The following is a 17,652-nucleotide window of genomic DNA, read 5'->3' on the forward strand; positions in this document are numbered from 1 at the left end:
TTATATCAACAAAAATAAACTGTTGACACAGAGATACGTCTCGCCTATCTGCAGAAAATTCCGAAAAAAAGACGATCTGATGGACTACAACATTGTTAATAAGTTCAAAGTTGCTGGACCATGACATAGAGGGAAGCGCATCAAAGTGATCGACAAACTGAGATGTACTGATAGTAATGCAACTTTATAGAAATTTTGATCTATCCCAAGTAGTTCATTTCTTTCTATCTATCTATTTTATTCCCGATTTTTCGCTAACACCTTTACAACAAAAGTCTCACAAAGCGGATCATCCTAAATCATAATGCTTGGCTGTTGAAATGACATTAATACTCAATAGAGTTCGTTCAAGTGTTAAAAAAGTTTTTCCATGAATTGTGAAGATCTGATGTAATTGGTAACTTATGTTGTGCCTACAATTTGCAATTAACTTGATATAAAATACTGTTTAGTTGTTCATCCTCGGCCTTTGTTTCTGGTAGATAGTGGTATCATTGGCTATCATACAACATCTCCTTATTTTATATTTAACTTTAAGTTTCTTTTCCCGACTTTATAGGGGAAAGGGCGATTGTAAGATACGTATATTGGAGTGTTCCGTATTTTATATAAACATACCATTGGTGGTAGACTTATAGTGTTGCATGTTATGTGCCTTATTATCTTGTATGTTGAGAAATTAATGCAGGAAATATAAAACTGACATAATGATACTGTTACATGGTATGATGTACTAGCTTGTATGAGTCACATTTAAACATATGTCTGCCAAGCAACCTGACACTACGTCTCAAATACTGATGCACTAAATATGGCAATAAAAGCGTCAAGTTGCATAAAGAGAACTAGACTTCTCATCTCATTTTTAAACTAACTATAAAAAAAAAAAAAAATATTCGTACTTAATGACTAGTTAGGTAATGACCACAGCTGGTGGACTGAGGTATGGTATCAGCCCAAAAGATGGTACTGCGTCTCAAATACTGATGCACTAAAACTGGCTATAAAAGCGTCATGTTGCATAAAGAAAACTAGACTCGATCATCAGATTTAAAAAAAAAACTATAAATAAGTTACAATAAATATGCATACTTATTGACTTGTTATGTAATGACAACAGCTGGTAGACTGTCACTGAAGTATGGTATCAGCCAAAACAATGGTACTACATGTATAAGGGTCAACACGCTTCGTTTTATTAGATACGTCTTAATGGAAATCAAAGTTCATAAATCGAATAAGTACGGATATGCTTAACTTGTAGTGGTTACTTTCATGTCCTCCTTTCCTTGCTTATGAACTATCAAATACTACTCATTACTTTTTTACTTTTTTAATTCAAGCGTCACTGATGAGTATTTTGAATACGAAACGCACGCCTGGCGTACAAAAATTTAATCCTGGTATCTATGACGAGTTTATTATCATGTTTCACATAATATTAGCAACACAAAGATACAAGTATGAAGCTGGAACTGATAACTTTCAAGCTCGAGAACCCGAGTTCACCCAAATTAAGTGGGATTAATGATTTCCTGCACTGCGTATTACCTGTATGCAATCTATCTCGAAGTACAGTCGCTGATATTCGAGTAATAACCATATGTTGTCATATCAGATAAGTAGCTTGAGCTTGTCAGCATACCTTGATCAAGTATTATTTTTATTGTTTTAATTTGTACCTTTTTGTTTTGTCTATTTTCGGTTTATTCCTTGAAACCAACATCCTTTGATCTACCGACAATTTACCTGTAAAATAATGTTGGCATTCAAGGAATAGGTGTAAGTAGTTATCACAACAAAAGTCCATGCTTATCAAAACAATCATACTAATTAAATAGATAGGTAAATTACAGGTAGCTAAATCTAATTCATGTTCAAGAATATCATTTTTTGCTGTTACTGCTTGAACAAATATGGATTCTCTTATAATGAAACTTTGAAAAGTGTTGCATCACAAAGCCAACATGTGTATATTGACAGGAATTCCAGTTTGCACAAATTCTGCAATAGCCTTTTTGGACTTTGAAGTTTTTTTTTCAATATTTCTATTGTTGTGTGTGCTGTAATATCCTCCCATATTACTTGATGGGATTTCTTTAAACTTTGTATCACGTGTAAGATTACTATGTTTAATTTTGTTCAGTTTGTTCAGGATATTTTTCTTGGTTATAATACTACATCCTTTTTTTTATTGTAAGTGATTCATAAAATATTATTATTTAGGTGTTTAGAAGAAGAAGATGTTTATTTGCATTAAATGAGCTCACAAGGAGCATAGTACAATATAAGACATAAATAAGACAATAACAAAAAGAACAACAATATTATTGGTGTTTATTATGTTCGCAACTCATCGGAATTCTTGTTACCCTATTTTATGGATTTTTCTTGAAACTTTGTAGAGTTTCCAGTTTGGAAGTTATCAAATTTACTAAATTATTTCTGATGATTTTTAAAGTTTAATTAATTATTCAATTGAAATCTTCATATATTTCATATTAACCATATAATATTTAAAATGATATAGAATTAAATAAATCTCCAATATTCTTTTTATAGTTTGAAATAATTGTATTTAACTAACATGTCTTTAATATTTCTAATATGTCTTATGTTAATAAACATTTGCATTCATAAAATATCTTTTTTTAATAAAAAGTAATAAAAATGTTTTCATTTTCTTTATTTCATTAAAACTCATAATAGTTTTAACCCTAGAATCTAGTATTTTATCTTTTCAAAAAGTGATAAAATGTTGCAATTTTATCAAGTTCACTAATTATTTTTAACAGTTAAATACTTATAAAAACACCTATTGTTATTATATAAACATCCATTGAAATATTTTTGTTGGCATTCAAGGAATAGGTAACATATAAAATGTTGGCATTCGAGGAAGACACCCTATTTTCTACCCCAAGAATAGATGACCTTAGCTGTATTTGGCAAAACCTTTAGGAATTTTGGGTCCTCAATGCTCTTCAACTTCGTATTTTATTTGGCCTTTTAAACTTTTTTGATTCGAATGTCTTTTGAAGTCGAAAGCGCGTCTGGCGTACAATATTTTAATCCTGGTATCTATGATGAGTTTATTTACAACCACTGGGTCGATGCCACTGCTGGTGGTTGTTACCTCCCCGAGGGTATCACCAGTCCAGTAGTTCTGTGTTGACATGAGTTGTCATTGATATGGTCATAATTATAAATTAAATGTTTACAAAATTTTGAATTTTCGAAATACCAAGCTTTTCTACCTCAGGAATAGATTACCTTAGCTGTATTTGGCAAAACCTTGCGGAATTTTTGGATCTCAATGCTCTTCAACTTCGTTTTTTATTTGGCCTTTTTAACTCTTTTGATTCGAGCGTCACTGATGAGTCTTTTGAAGACGAAACGCGCGTCTGGTGTACAAAATTTTAATCTTGGTATCTATGATGAGTATATTTACCAGTATTATTGACTTAGGTGCCTCTTCTGAACTGAATGTTTAATGTAAGTTCTATGTTGCTTTTGATATTCATTCCACTAATCAGGATCAAAAGCAGAGTTTGGAGTACCAAAACTACCAAAATTTACCCCGCAACATGTCCATGTGCCTGTCCATAGTCAAGAACCTCGCAATTGGTTGTCTTTAGTCATACCAGTGTGTCATTTAAGGAATGTCTTGTTGGTTGTTGATCTTTGACCGTCTCTGTTGAATTATTCATAACTTTTCTAGACTGAAAAAAGAGTCAAAAGTACCAAGGGGACTTTCACAACTTATAAGTCGAAGAGAAACTGAAAACGCCATGGCAAAATCCGAAAGACGCCAAAATAACAAACATGTCCACTAAACACTACATAAAAAACTTAAGACTGAGCAACACAAACCCCACCAAATACAGGGGGTGATCTTATGAGCTCTGAAAGGTTAAGCAGATCCTGCTCAACTAGTTGCATTCGTCATGTTACTCATGGTAAGTACAAAGTCGGTGATCAGTTATTCCATAACGGTCAACAAACTGGTGATGACTTCAACTTTACTTGGGATCCTTGGTTTAATAGCTTTTCCTGGTAAGCAGCAACCATCTTTCAAAGAAATAATGACAGGAAACACAAGCTCTGGGTTATCGTATCAATTTGGAGATTTATACTCTATATGCAGATGCTGCTTGAATGTTGCCACATAAAAATGGAAAGTTCACAATTGGGAAGCTGAAATCATTTCTTTTGTGGTTATGTTCTCAACAGATCCTTATCATCAATTATATGTGTCAGTCAAGATATGAGGCAGACATTACTGTATATGTGGTATCTGTGGTATCCTTTATTTTAAGTATGATGGGATAAATGTGTTCAACATAATCACCAAACTTTGAATTTTTTAGTTAGAGGACGTCATCAACTTGAATATATAGTGGAGTGTGAAGTTAAAAGATAATGCTACTAGCTTCTTTTCATTGTTCCTGAGAAGCTCATGTAAAAAGTCTGCCTCATATGAATAAAGAAATAAGTCGACAAGAAGAGGAACACAGTTGGTTTCCATACGGAATGCTGATTGCTTTTTGAAAACAAGTTCTCAAATAAAATGTCAATGATAAATCAAGCATCTGTCAATGATTAATCAAGCATCTTGATGATATCAGTTTTAGGTACTAATAATTGTTTTGTTTAAATAGAGCGATTTCTTTTACATAGTATTATTTTCCCTTCATAAAACATAATATGTGTATCTAAGTCGGTCATTCCTTTCAGTAAAACAAAGTTTGACTAATTCTTTCGGAATGGCGAATATTTTAGTGTAAAAGGTAAAGAAGTCAAATGTTGAAACAAATGCACCATCACAAATACCAATGCTCTGTCATAAATACTTCTGAAGAACTCAGTTTAACATAGAACTTAGCTTTTAAATGATGGCAAACAAGAAAAGAAACACTCACTTCTCATCTTTCTTTACAATTGGTGTAAGCAAAATAAAAAAATAGAACACTTATTACATTTTTTTATTACTAACTAAGTGGGCTAGAAAAACTTGTATTTTCCTTATTAGCCTCAGCTTCCATGTCAGTGTCCTCGGGTGTGGCATCTAATGTTCTTTCCTGGCTAATGATATTACCTCCCTCCTCCATACCACTACCATCAATCTCCTCATCTTCATCTTCCTCTTCCTCCTCAGCATCCATCCAGAATATCCTCACTCTACGTCTTGATGAAAACAACTGGAAACAGTCAATTCAATATTAATTATCAGAATAATTCCCTTTTCAAAATTTTTTTAAAACTGCAAATGAGTACCGGTAGTTGGCACAAAAATATAGGAAGTTAAAAGTACAGGGTTGTATAAAGAATATTTCCATGTTGACAGTATTGCCTAGACTATAAAGTATAATGAATTGAAGACCTATTTTTTATAAAATGCAGAATTGCACTTTTAGATTATAAATTTTATAAATCTGAATATTCAATAAACTGATCTTCTACTAATCATTCAATTTACATAGTGATACCTATTTTTTTCTTATTTTAATGTGTTTCTCTCATTTAAAAAAAAGAGTTCATTTTACATATATAACAAAAGATTCTAATAAGGGGGGTAATGTATACAAATACAGTTAAAAGATTTCACCATGTCCATAACGATACATGTACATATGAAAAGGTTCTGCTATCACTATTATGCAATTCCAAACCGTCAACAGCAAACACTGCGGAAAAAACTTACCACAGTAGCTGTTTTTCTTGTACCACTAACAGCAAAGCTGCATGCCTTCATATTCTCTAATTTCCTGAAGCAGTTACTTTCTATTGCACTTCCTACATCTATACAGTTACTGTAATATAAATGGTTCCATCACACAAAATGCCTTCACCTTATCCATTGTTTTGCTTGCAAGAGGTAAGATCTCAATTTTAACTTTATCAGGAGCTGTACTTGTTGAAACAAGGGTTGCTATTGTGAAACCATTTGAAAAAGCAACTTTAACTAAAAGTTACCCATGGCCTGTCACTGCAATGCTGTTCTCAACAACACAATCAGTTTTGCAAATAGTCATTGTTACAATCTCAATAAAGCCTATGAGTTGTAAGAAAAGAGTTAACTTAGTTGAGAAGTTGTCACAGCAAAATCATAACTACTGCTAAAACCACTTACCAATGAAAGTATGATCATTTAAAGTACACTTCAGATTAACTGAAACTAAATTTCGCCAACTAGTATTATATATAGTATTACCTTAGTTAGTAGATAGTTGGATTGTAGGATTTCTGAAACAAATCTAAATGGTTTTAAAGCTAAAAGCTAGAATCTGAAAACATAAGATTGCAGTTAAAGAGGGACTAAATTGTAAAGTAAAAACTCCATGTATCTGAATTTTTTATTAGCACCTGGCCAGTCAAAATGATGACATTCATTTTGATGACCGCTTTTTCGAGAATTATTTTCTCTACATATTAATGATATTTTCAACTATTTTTCATGAGAGACATATACATGATCTGTTACTAAGCAATATTTCTAACTCTAACCAACATGCCCTAACTGTCTAGTTTAACTCAAACTTGTCCGCCTATCAAACCTACCTAACTGATTTATAGATAATCTAGTTTTTGCCACGAGTCTACATGAAATATTTACCAAACGACGTTAAGCTAACATTATACAAGAATATGTGTCCTTAGAACATCATGTCCGGCTCACCCTATCACATTTTTATGTGTAGCGAATATGGGTAAAAACCCTAATTTGGAAAATATATTAAAAAGTTCACATCATGATGAACATGTGTAATATGCTTAAAATTGATGTGACACATAATTTTATAGTTAACTACCTTAAACCAAAACTTAAACCTGATACGAAATTGACGAACGGACGGACGGACGCTAATACATAAAAACATAACAATGCCCCTTTTGTATCGTAGGTGTTTATACAAATAGTCTGTAAGTACATACACTTGTGATTGGATGTCTCCATTTGTTCCCAGGACGGTGTATACATCGTCAGTAATAATAGACAGGGCTAGCTGGACAAGGACTGGCAGCTGGTCAGTTGTATCTTCTACTAATAACAAGGACAACGTCTTCTCATCATAATAAGCCAAGTCCAATATTTTATGATTGCTGCATCTGTAATTATACGTAAAAATCTAAGGTAATTATCTTTATTTTTCTTTGACTGAATATTTTCATTAAACTATTCATACGTAAAAATAACTGCACGTGCTCCCCGTGACAAAAATGCACAGAGAACGAACGGAAGGAAAGTGAAAGTAAAAAAAAACGAAGTCCCTTTCTCATTAAAAAAACGGAGAAAAAGTTATTAAAAAATACTCTAATGCTATCTTTTGATTGTGATAATCATCCGTCCAAGTTTCATAAAATTCCATGAAGGTTTAACAAAGTAAAAAAAACTTTAATTCCAGACTGAACCTTCATGATGACGACACCAACGGAATTGAGGATTGCAATGTCGCGCTATGAAGCATGCTAGTATATGCCATCAGATTATTCATGTTTTTCTCTCTTCACCGAAAAACTTAATGAAAAATGAATACTGATCATGTTTACCCAAAATAAATAAAACATGTAATACCCGCGGTTTAAACACAATGAACTTCATTATAGCAGTAAGCTTATTGCAGATAATACATGTATAAACAAGGAGTTGTACGGGAGGTCGTGCAAAAATATCCCCACTCGTTATTAGACACTGCAAACAAATCCAAATTGTCTAACATCATTCCTTAATACAGAAACAGAGAAATCGCTTTTGTTGCAATTTTTATTTTGGCAGTTGTTGAGCGGTTCTGATTTTATAAAAAAAAATATCTTAATATTTAACAGGTTTCATCTGTCAACGAAGAAACCCTTGACCATTAAAATATGTACGAAGAAAATCTGCCGCGAAACTAACGAATAAAGACTGACCACCAATATTAAATTACCTGGTCTGGTCACTTCTATTGTTCTGGTGCGAAAATGAAAAAAAAGGTTCACTTCAATTTCATATCTCTTGCCATAAAAAGAGGTATTTTAACATAAAATAGAACCAATTAATAATTTTATTTGTTGGTCAACCTGGCTTAATTAACGTCAGCTAACTTGTATTTCATCATACAATTCGTCATACAGAAAATCAACTTCCTCGGATTCCGGCATTTTTGTTATCAAACCAGCAGTTTCAGTATCAATTTCAATTTTTTCCATAATAAAAAACACAACAAATCAACGCAAACAACATACAATACGAAATATAAAAAGAACAAGAAAAAGGGAGGTTGTGTCTTTACTGCTTAAAGTGTATCAAATTAAAGAAACGTATAGGTAATACTAATCGATATGGAATCATTTGCACGAAACTTTGCACAACCAATTGTTTGTTTTTTATATATATAAAAAAAATTGTACACAAGAAACCAAAGTGACAATCAAAACCATAAGTCAAAGAAAAACATATAATCATGGCAAAAAACTAAATCCGACGAAATGACAAACAACAGTCCAAAAAGCACTTTACATAGAAGACTAAAATACAGAGCAATTAGAACCGCAACAAAAACAGAATATGATCTCAAGTACCACAGGAGGGTAGGTAGATCCTGCTCCACTGGTGGCACACGTCTCGTTGCTTCGCATTACAGATACGCATTAAGTATTAGAACTTCGAAGACGTGATTGCCGTCCAAAAACGAGTTCACATTACGTTCTGTTTTAACACATTGTTTATTTTATATCATCTTCTGTTGTTTCTCTTTGTTTCGTGTACCTATATATCATTTTACAGCCTAACTGCTGACACCTTTAACAGACATAAAAGTTAATGATAGGGTGTTTTTTTTTTTCTGATAAGAATTACAAATTTAAAACTTTTCCCTGTATTAATTTCTCTTTAAGTCAGATATTACATAATACCTACAGTGAAGGTTCAGTTCTAAGTTGAAACATATTCGGATGATGCTGCAGGCAATACTAGTACATATATACTGAGTTTACACGAATTTTCGGAACCCCCTCTCCGCTCGAGTCTAACCTGCAGTCATTCAGTTGTGAGACAATACAGTGTAATGTCGAGATAATTAATGTTTGAACTGTAGTTCACGAATTTGTAGCATCACACTATATCCTGCTGTTGCCATTGTCCCTTAGACGGGCTATGTAAGTGAAAGGTTAGACCGATAACAAACTCTGGGCGATATCAGATGTGGAAACGCCGTTGAAAGCCATCCACGAAAACTGAACCAGGACTGAAAGGTACCAGTAACATATACCATATGTTTGGGCACACTTTATTGAAATCTTTGTTGAATGAAAATTATCATATAAGATTTTATGTATCAATAATAAGTTTAATTTTGTTCACGCAATCTAAAAATGAGCACTTCCCCAAAAAGGAAACCCTTAGAACCAAGACATAAATATTAGAAACAAACTTGAAAAAAGACTTATGAATGAAACAAAACAATACATATCAAACAAACAAATAGAAAAGAGGAAAAATTGGGGTATCATATAATCATTTTGAAACTTTTCACGCGGCAGTATGGATATTAATGTACTGCTAACCATTTAATCAAACTGAACGTTGTAATAAATTAGTTTTCCGCATCTAGCAAAATAAAGACATTTGTCATTTTTAATTCAAAACAGCTGCAACAGCACATAAAGAATATATGCTTCGAACTGACCATACGCAAACTGACCGCTGATATTATATTACTCCTATTGGTCACCTATATTGTTCAGAGGTGAGAAATAAAAAATATGCTCACAACATTTTCACATCTTTTTAAAATTAAATTGCTATTTTCAAGTAAAAATGGGACCAATTACTTTTTATTCTAAGGTCAACCTGGCTTAAATGACCCTATATGACTTGTTCGACTGACCGGTACAATACTATAATTCGATATTGGAAGTTGGACGTAATAAATCATATTGAATAGGTTTAGTAACAAAAGCCTGTAAAGTTCCATAAAAATATCCGATGACAGCAAATCGTCGAATATTTTAGTTAACAAAAAGCATATATACATAGCGAAATAATTTATGTCTATAGAGAAGATGGTTAAACAATCATCGTACAGAAGGCTTTAACAAATCACGACGAAAGACAAGAATATTTAGATGCAACATCTGTTTGTGAAACATGAAGAATCTTGACATCCATTATATCTATAAGATACCAACAGAAGTTATTGATAATATATTCTTAAATTTTGTTGGCATATCGAGTTGCAGCTATTGATATCGTAGATTTGGAATTGTTTTAATCTTAGCATTGAGTTCCTGCTAGGGCACTACGATTGGCGATTCTTGTCTCTTGTTGCTTTTGTGGATGCTTTGTCTCAAGTAACCATCTAATTAATTAGGTTTGATTCAGTTAATGCTGTACTGTTTGCTCCAGTGATTTGCTTTCACAGAGCTGTCCCAGTCGAGAATGATTTTTTTACCATATAAAAAGTCTAAAATATTCAATCCAGTTTTGATATTTTCGTATTTTCATCTCAATGATTGTAATCACATCGACAACCCGTAATTTATGAGACAGGATGGATTATTATTGAAAACTCAGCATTGAACGCGTTAATTTCGTCATACAAGGAAAACCACATGCACATGGATTCAAATCTGTCAAATATCATAAAAATCATGAAATGAGCACTTTACAATAATTTCTCATCACACAGAAGCATATGGAAATTTCACATTTTTGTCTAGCCAATACGTACCAGTACCTAAAAAATCAAAGACTGTTAATAAAAAGTCAGTCCGGAAAAATGCTCGCTTGAACGTGCGGGATATATAAATCCTCGTCGGACCAGACTGTCAAACAAATGCAAGGTTTCTAGAGATATAAGAGTAGCAAACCCTTCAAAGCTTGTTGGCTTTCTGTGTTTCCCCAAAATCTCTCTTTTATCAAGGGCATTCTATATTTCTCGTCCTTCAAAGATATTACAGTCCACCAACTTACAAGATTAAATGTATGTATTAATGTTCGTTTTAGTTCAAAATTTTAAGGAAACCTTTGTTGCTTAAAGTTCAACTACAATCAAACAGGCAGTGTGTATACATGTTAAATGAAATAATTGGGGAACAACCTTGTTTGAGGTATTGGTTTAATATAAAAGAGGATTTTGCGAGTCAGGTCAACATCTTTCGTGGAGGAATCCCCCATAAATCAGGAATATAGTCAGGTCTGAGTTATAGTATATTACTTTTTCTGATATATATGTTTATATATTCATTTGCTAACGGAAATAAGATTAAAACTAGCACTGCTCTTACGTTAAAGGTCCTGGTATTACTGGTAATGGAATAATGAAATGAAGTTGAAAAAGAGCAATAAAGAAATTATTTATAATTCAGAACCTTCATAAAATGATGAATTTCTGTTTATTTCATTACGTGTGCAGTTTCAGTTTTGTTATTGCCTGTCGTTAATGCTATATGCAGACCAAAGTATCCTCTTTGTCAAGTATTATTTTACAACTATGGGATTATGTGGGAACAACAAAACAAAAACTAAAATAGTTAAAATATTTATCTCCTTATTATACTATATATAATAGCATTTGACCTATAATTAAAAAAAAAAAAAAAAATGTGTCCATTGTACACGGATGCCCACTCGCACTATCATTTTATATGTTCAGTGGACCGTGAAATTGGGGTCAAAACTTTAATTTGGCATTAAAATTAGAAAGATCATACCATAGGGGACATGTGTACTAATTTTCAAGTTGATTGGATTTCAACTTCATCAAAAACTACCTTGACCAAAAACTCTAACCTGACACGGGACAGACGGACGAACGGACGGACGAACGAACGGACGCATAGACCAGAAAACATAATGCCCCTACTACTATCATAGGCGGGGCATAAAAACTGAAATAAAGTACCAAAAAGCTGGTCATTTGTTTATTTTTTGAAAACATAGCTAAACTGTTAGAAATAAACTTCTTTTAAATTAACTATGAATTGATAACTTTATTCTACATACACAAAACCCCATCTTTCATTTATTAATATATTATAATGTGCGTGTTTGTGATCCAAATCAACTTCTCAAGATTTTAAGGATTATAAGCACAATATGCTTAACTTATACCTGCCAATAGAATTTCTAATTAATGATAATATGGTTTTGAAACAGTATGTGTGCTTTACTTCCTTTGAATGCTTGTTTTACGGTATTCTATCTTCAAATTTTCGCACTCAGTCAACACTTATACTAGTGTTTGTCGTTTATGATTTAATATGATGGAAGAATCCCCAATTAATCAGGAAAGTTGGCAGGTCTTCCAAATAGTAAAGAATTATTTTTGTATTAATATAAGTTTAACCATGCAAATATAATACACAATGCAAAAAGGATTAGGAATAAACTGACCACCAAATAAGTTGATAGAAAGCGCCAGGAACCGATTAGTGTAGAATATAAGTCTTCGAACTTCAGCTTTGTTCATTAGAATGTCTATCATTACAGAAAAGTTTCATAAATTGTAAATTATGCTGTTCATACATGTATATTTCCGGAGTAAAAAGTCGAGTATGATTATTACCCTCTGTTTAAAATTTAAAACATTTATGTCCGGTATCAAACAGTAGAAATAATCAAATATTTGTTTTATATTCAAAACAAGGGATCAAAAGTAATTAATGTAGGCCACGAGCTATATAACCAGCATTCAATTTGAAATATACATTGTTTTTCTTAAGTTGTTTAACATTTCACAGCGGTATAACATGTTACTTTAATTATTCTTCCATTAGTTTATTTATTTTGTATTTGCACTGTATCATAGATCAAATTTATTTGTTCGGTGTATGTTCACTGGTGTTAATATGTCTTTTGATTGAATTAAGCCATTTCAATTGATATTTTATAGTGTGTCTTTCTATGTTGTGATGTTACACTATTGTTTCAGATAAGGGTGAAGGTTTGGTACCATTAAAACGTTTAAACCCGCTGCAATTGTTTGCACCTGTCCTAAGTCAGGAATCTAATGTTCAGTAGTTGTCGTTTGTTGATGTGGTTCATAAGGATTTCTCGTTTCTCGTTTTTTATATAGATTAGACCGTTGGTTTTCCCGTTTGAATGGTTTTACACTAGTAATTTTTGGGGCCCTTTATAGCTTGCCGTTCGGTGTGAGCCAAGGCTCCGTGTTGAAGACCGTACTTTGACTTATAATGGTTTACTTTTATAAATTTTGACTTGGATGGAGGGTTTACTTTTATAAATTTTGAATTGGATGGAGAGTTGCCTCATTGGCACTCATACCACATCTTCTTATATCTATTGGCGGCAAGTTGCTATTCCTGAAAAGCATTCCACGTAAAAGACAACATATTTGTGCATTTAAATTGTTCAGTCCACCACAAACGCAAGTCAGACAAGGAAACAGGTTTAAGAACATGAGCTTATATTATAGCTTGACAGCGTTATACACAGAAAACAGATTTTTACTTTTCTATGGAATAACCGCGTATGAAATAAGCACAATTTAGTAAAACATATCATAGGTACCATATTAAAAGTACCACACTTTTTACAATCTGACCGAAAGTGGCAAGACACAAATATATTGCATTTTACTTTAAAACTTTGGAAATATATAGTATGCGGCTATTTTGTTTTTGCGTTACTGTGCGATAAATATCATAATACCAATACAGGTGCTAAAAATATGTCTCATAAATATGATATTTATCGCAATTATCTACCAAGTTTATACCATTCACAAACAAATAATTCGTATTCATCGTACTCAACAAATCTGATCAACAGTCGTGAAAAACCTCCAGGATTTATTGCTTTCTAGTGGCTAATTAAATGTCCGTGATTGGCCAATTTTATGCAAATTAGAGAACAATCAAAAACAGCTGCATACGGTATGAGATCAATTTCGTTTAGCAATGTCATTTTGCGTAAAACGATAGTTTCAATCCGATTACGGAACAATGAATTGTGAAAAATAATGACACACATTCACAAGTCGTTAGATAGGATTTTTAATAAATTAGTATTTTTCACACCCGTTTATTTTTCCGAATGGTGCTTTATGTTGATTAATACCAGAGTGCGATCTACTGGTCATTAATCTTAACATGAAGACCAATCGTTTACTCAAACGTTTCAATATTTTGAACTGTTATTATTCATTGTATTACTATAATCGTGATTATTATCATTATGTTATTATTATAGCTTGGATATGTTTGTACTTCAGAAATCAGGAAAAAACTAATAATTTACACCTCCCGCAAATAAAAACATCAGCATAGTCTTTCTTATCATTCTAATAACTTTGGTGTGTAATATGAACTTCACAAATATGAAAACAAAACATTGACGAACTCTCACACCATAAGGAAAAAAAGCTAAACCGATAAAATGATCTAGAACCAGAAAAGAAATTGTAAGGATTTTATAAAAATTTTTTGGTTCCAAATTTAAGGCTCTTCCTTCGCCTTAAAATGCTCCAGTGTAAACTACTTGTACTGTTTATAAAATAATATATTCCCCCTTCAAAAACATAGCTTCTATATTGCTTATGTATATGGTAATTTCTTGCAAGTAATTGCATATAAAGTTATATATTTTCCCCTATTATTATTCAATTATTTAATATCCAAATTTCTTCTGCATATACTTTTCACAGCCGCTATGCCATTCAAGCTTTCGTTCAATTTACCAACCGCAAATATTTTAAATTACATAACATAATGTTTATTAGGTACAGCAAGTAATTTCAAGTTTTATTTCGTTGAAAGGTATTATTCTCCATATATTAGATTTAATTCAATTTTATGCAATTGTTTTTCTGTTCAGTTCAAAATCTTGTGTAGGCGTTTTTTTGTTTTTTGTTTTTTTAAACATCTACTTGTACATGTCACATACCAGTAGAGCATCACTGCGTTTGAAATAAAAAGCAAAGAAAAACCAATAGAATTGTTCTAAATTTGGATTTTTCTTTTTCTAAAGTTAGATAGATGTAGAAACGTAAGCGAAGTATGTCAAAGTCAACTTTCGCAAGCTGATCAATTGGGCAAGGAGAACTCGATCAATACAATTCTGTGTCACCCCATCTAAGTTAAAAGCTTGGCAAAATTTACTCAGGTGCACTATATCTATCCCATACAGTCCTGTATCCTATCATAAAACACTTGGAAAGTTGGAAATGGTCCTCACACTATTGCATGGCGCAGTTAGAACCATTTGGCTTTCGTAAACACTTTATGCAGTGTATTCACGGAATTAGAAATATAAGCGTTAGATAAAAAACCGATATAAAAGTGCAAAAAGATTGATTGATTGTTGCTTACATCGGGTGTATAGTACGATATCGATGCATATACTGTATGAGAAAAAATAAGTAAGGTCGGTGGGATGCCGGTGGAGTTCGGACTGCTATTGAAAAAAAACAGAGTTCGCTGGATAAGGGGCAGACATTTTGCCTTGCACTCGGTCACAGATTGACCCCTCAAAAAGTTGTTGCAACGTTTTTTCTAGCGTGGCACTCACCCTCCATGAGGCATTAGGTTTAACCTCCCTATTCTGGCCGAACGTGGCTGTGTATTCATACATCCAGCACAACCAAACGGACAGTCTCGAGGGTTCTAAGAAATGAGTTTAACACCACTACATTATCATGTGCCTGTAACAAGTCAGAAACCTCGTCACCGATTTCGGATTCCTATTAAACAAATCAGTAAAAACACAATATGATTTGATGATTAGAATAAATGAGGAATGTGTCCATGGGATACAGATGATGCCCCCGCTTGCATATAACGTTATAAAGGGACATAAGTTTCATAACATTTGGTTGAGGCACACTTAAGTTAGAGAACGGAATCGAAAAATTGAGCAATTTTTCCATTTGTAAAGGGGCATAATTCTAGAATGGTAAAAGTGACGCTACCAAAATTCAAACTTGATATGTGTTTTGTTGTAATAAGCATTGTGTATAAGTTTCATAACATTTGGTTGAGGCAAACTAAAGTTAGAGAACGGAAACGAATAAACAGCTGCGCTCATGTGTGAATTTTTATGCAATAATCATAAATAGTTTCTGACATACGGCGCGACATGCGAAACCCCCCCCCCCCTTTTTTTTTTACAAAAAAATCAATATCTCTAGAATAAAATTTTGAATCAAAACCAAAAAGTATACAGGTCTTTAAATTAATATAACTAAGTAGTGTGTAAAATTTTAAGCAATAATCATACATCGTTTTTGAGATACGGCGCGACATGTGAAAACCCCCCTTTTTTTTTACAAAAAACTCAATATCTCTAGAATAAAATTTTGAATCAAAACCAAAAAGTATACAGATCTTAAGATTAATATAACTAAGAAGTGTGTAAAATTTTAAGCAATAATCATAAATCGTTTTTGAGATACGGCGCGACATGTGAAAACCACCCTTTTTTTACACAAAACTCAATATCTCTAAAATAAAATTTTGAATCAAAACCAAAAAGTATACAGATCTTTAGATTAATATAACTAAGAAGTGTGTAAAATTTTTAACAATAATCATAAATCGTTTTTGAGATAAGGCGCGACATGTGAAAAACCCCTCCCCCTTTTTTTTACAAATACTCAATAACTCAAAAATAAAATTTTGAATCATCACCAAAAAGTATGCAGATCTTAAGAATACTATAACTAAGAAGTGTGTTAAGTTTTAAGCAATAATCATAAATTGTTTATGAGATACAGCGCGACATGTGAAAAAAAAGACACACACCTGTTTTAGTTACTAAGTCCTGTAACTCAAAAAGTTTTAATCTTATTTTCACCAAAAAGTATACAGATCGTTTGACCATCATGAGAAACAACTATGTTAAGTTTCATGAAATTTGGATAAGCCGTTCTCAAGTTACAGTGCGACATATTTACGCCGGACAGACAGACGGACGGACGTACAGACGGACAAAGGTAAAACTTAATGCCCCCTCCGCTACGGCGGGGGCATAAAAAAGTATGGTCTTTGGTAATACGTTTAGTTTTTAGAGCCTAAAAATTAAAAGAGTGATTTAGCGATAGCCGTAAAAGTTACATATTTTGATCTGTAGTCTAGTGGTTCCCTTGTAATGGATGCAGAGTAATTTTGCTTTTAGTATGCCAGGTTTTTTTTAATTAGATACATGGATTGGTGTTTGACGTCCAGTGCCGAAAATGAAACGCATATCGGTATGTGAACATTTTAATAAAATATGAATATGAACCCTGCTTTGTAGTAGACTGACACGTTGAGCAGTACTTTGAACATGCTAGTTACACGTAACAGTCTATAGGAAGACATGTCATTGTCACCCTGCCTTGGCGCCGAGCATTTGCTCTTACTACTACATGAAGCATGCTAATATACGCAATTACCAATTTCTTGCCATTGGTTTGACACGGCCGGGAATGGGACCTACGACCTCCCGCAGTCGAGACGAGCACGCTGTCACGAGACCGCCGAGGCGTTTTGGTTTAACAAGAACAAATGCTAAGATTTAGACATAACTGTCACTTTAATTATTATAAACAAACTTAATCAAATGCATCTAGGGCAGTAACAGCAAATTAAACTTGTATTTACATGTAACAGGTGTTAAAAACATGGAAGTATGTGCATGTGTTTAACAGAAGTACATTCAATTAAATTGTA

General features: G+C 32.8%; 1 protein-coding gene across 4 annotated transcripts in view; it reads right to left on the reverse strand.

Annotated features, from left to right (window-relative positions):
* Nucleotides 1–4,918: 4,918 nt before the first annotated feature.
* LOC127734925 (anaphase-promoting complex subunit 4-like) overlaps nucleotides 4,919–17,652 on the reverse strand; it is an 89,415-nt gene continuing 76,681 nt past the window's right edge. For all 4 annotated transcript variants that reach the window (XM_052244967.1, XM_052244966.1, XM_052244969.1 and 1 more), the window contains exons 25-27: nucleotides 6,937–7,110; nucleotides 5,705–5,813; nucleotides 4,919–5,201 (exon numbers count right to left, since the gene is read on the reverse strand). In XM_052244967.1, the coding sequence (XP_052100927.1) occupies nucleotides 4,992–5,201; nucleotides 5,705–5,813; nucleotides 6,937–7,110 (493 nt within the window). In that variant the 3' untranslated portion in view covers nucleotides 4,919–4,991. The remainder of the gene's footprint in view (nucleotides 5,202–5,704; nucleotides 5,814–6,936; nucleotides 7,111–17,652) is intronic.

Source organism: Mytilus californianus, unplaced genomic scaffold (genome assembly GCF_021869535.1).
Source record: "Mytilus californianus isolate M0D057914Y unplaced genomic scaffold, xbMytCali1.0.p SCAF_3, whole genome shotgun sequence".
Lineage (NCBI taxonomy): Eukaryota > Metazoa > Mollusca > Bivalvia > Mytilida > Mytilidae > Mytilus > Mytilus californianus.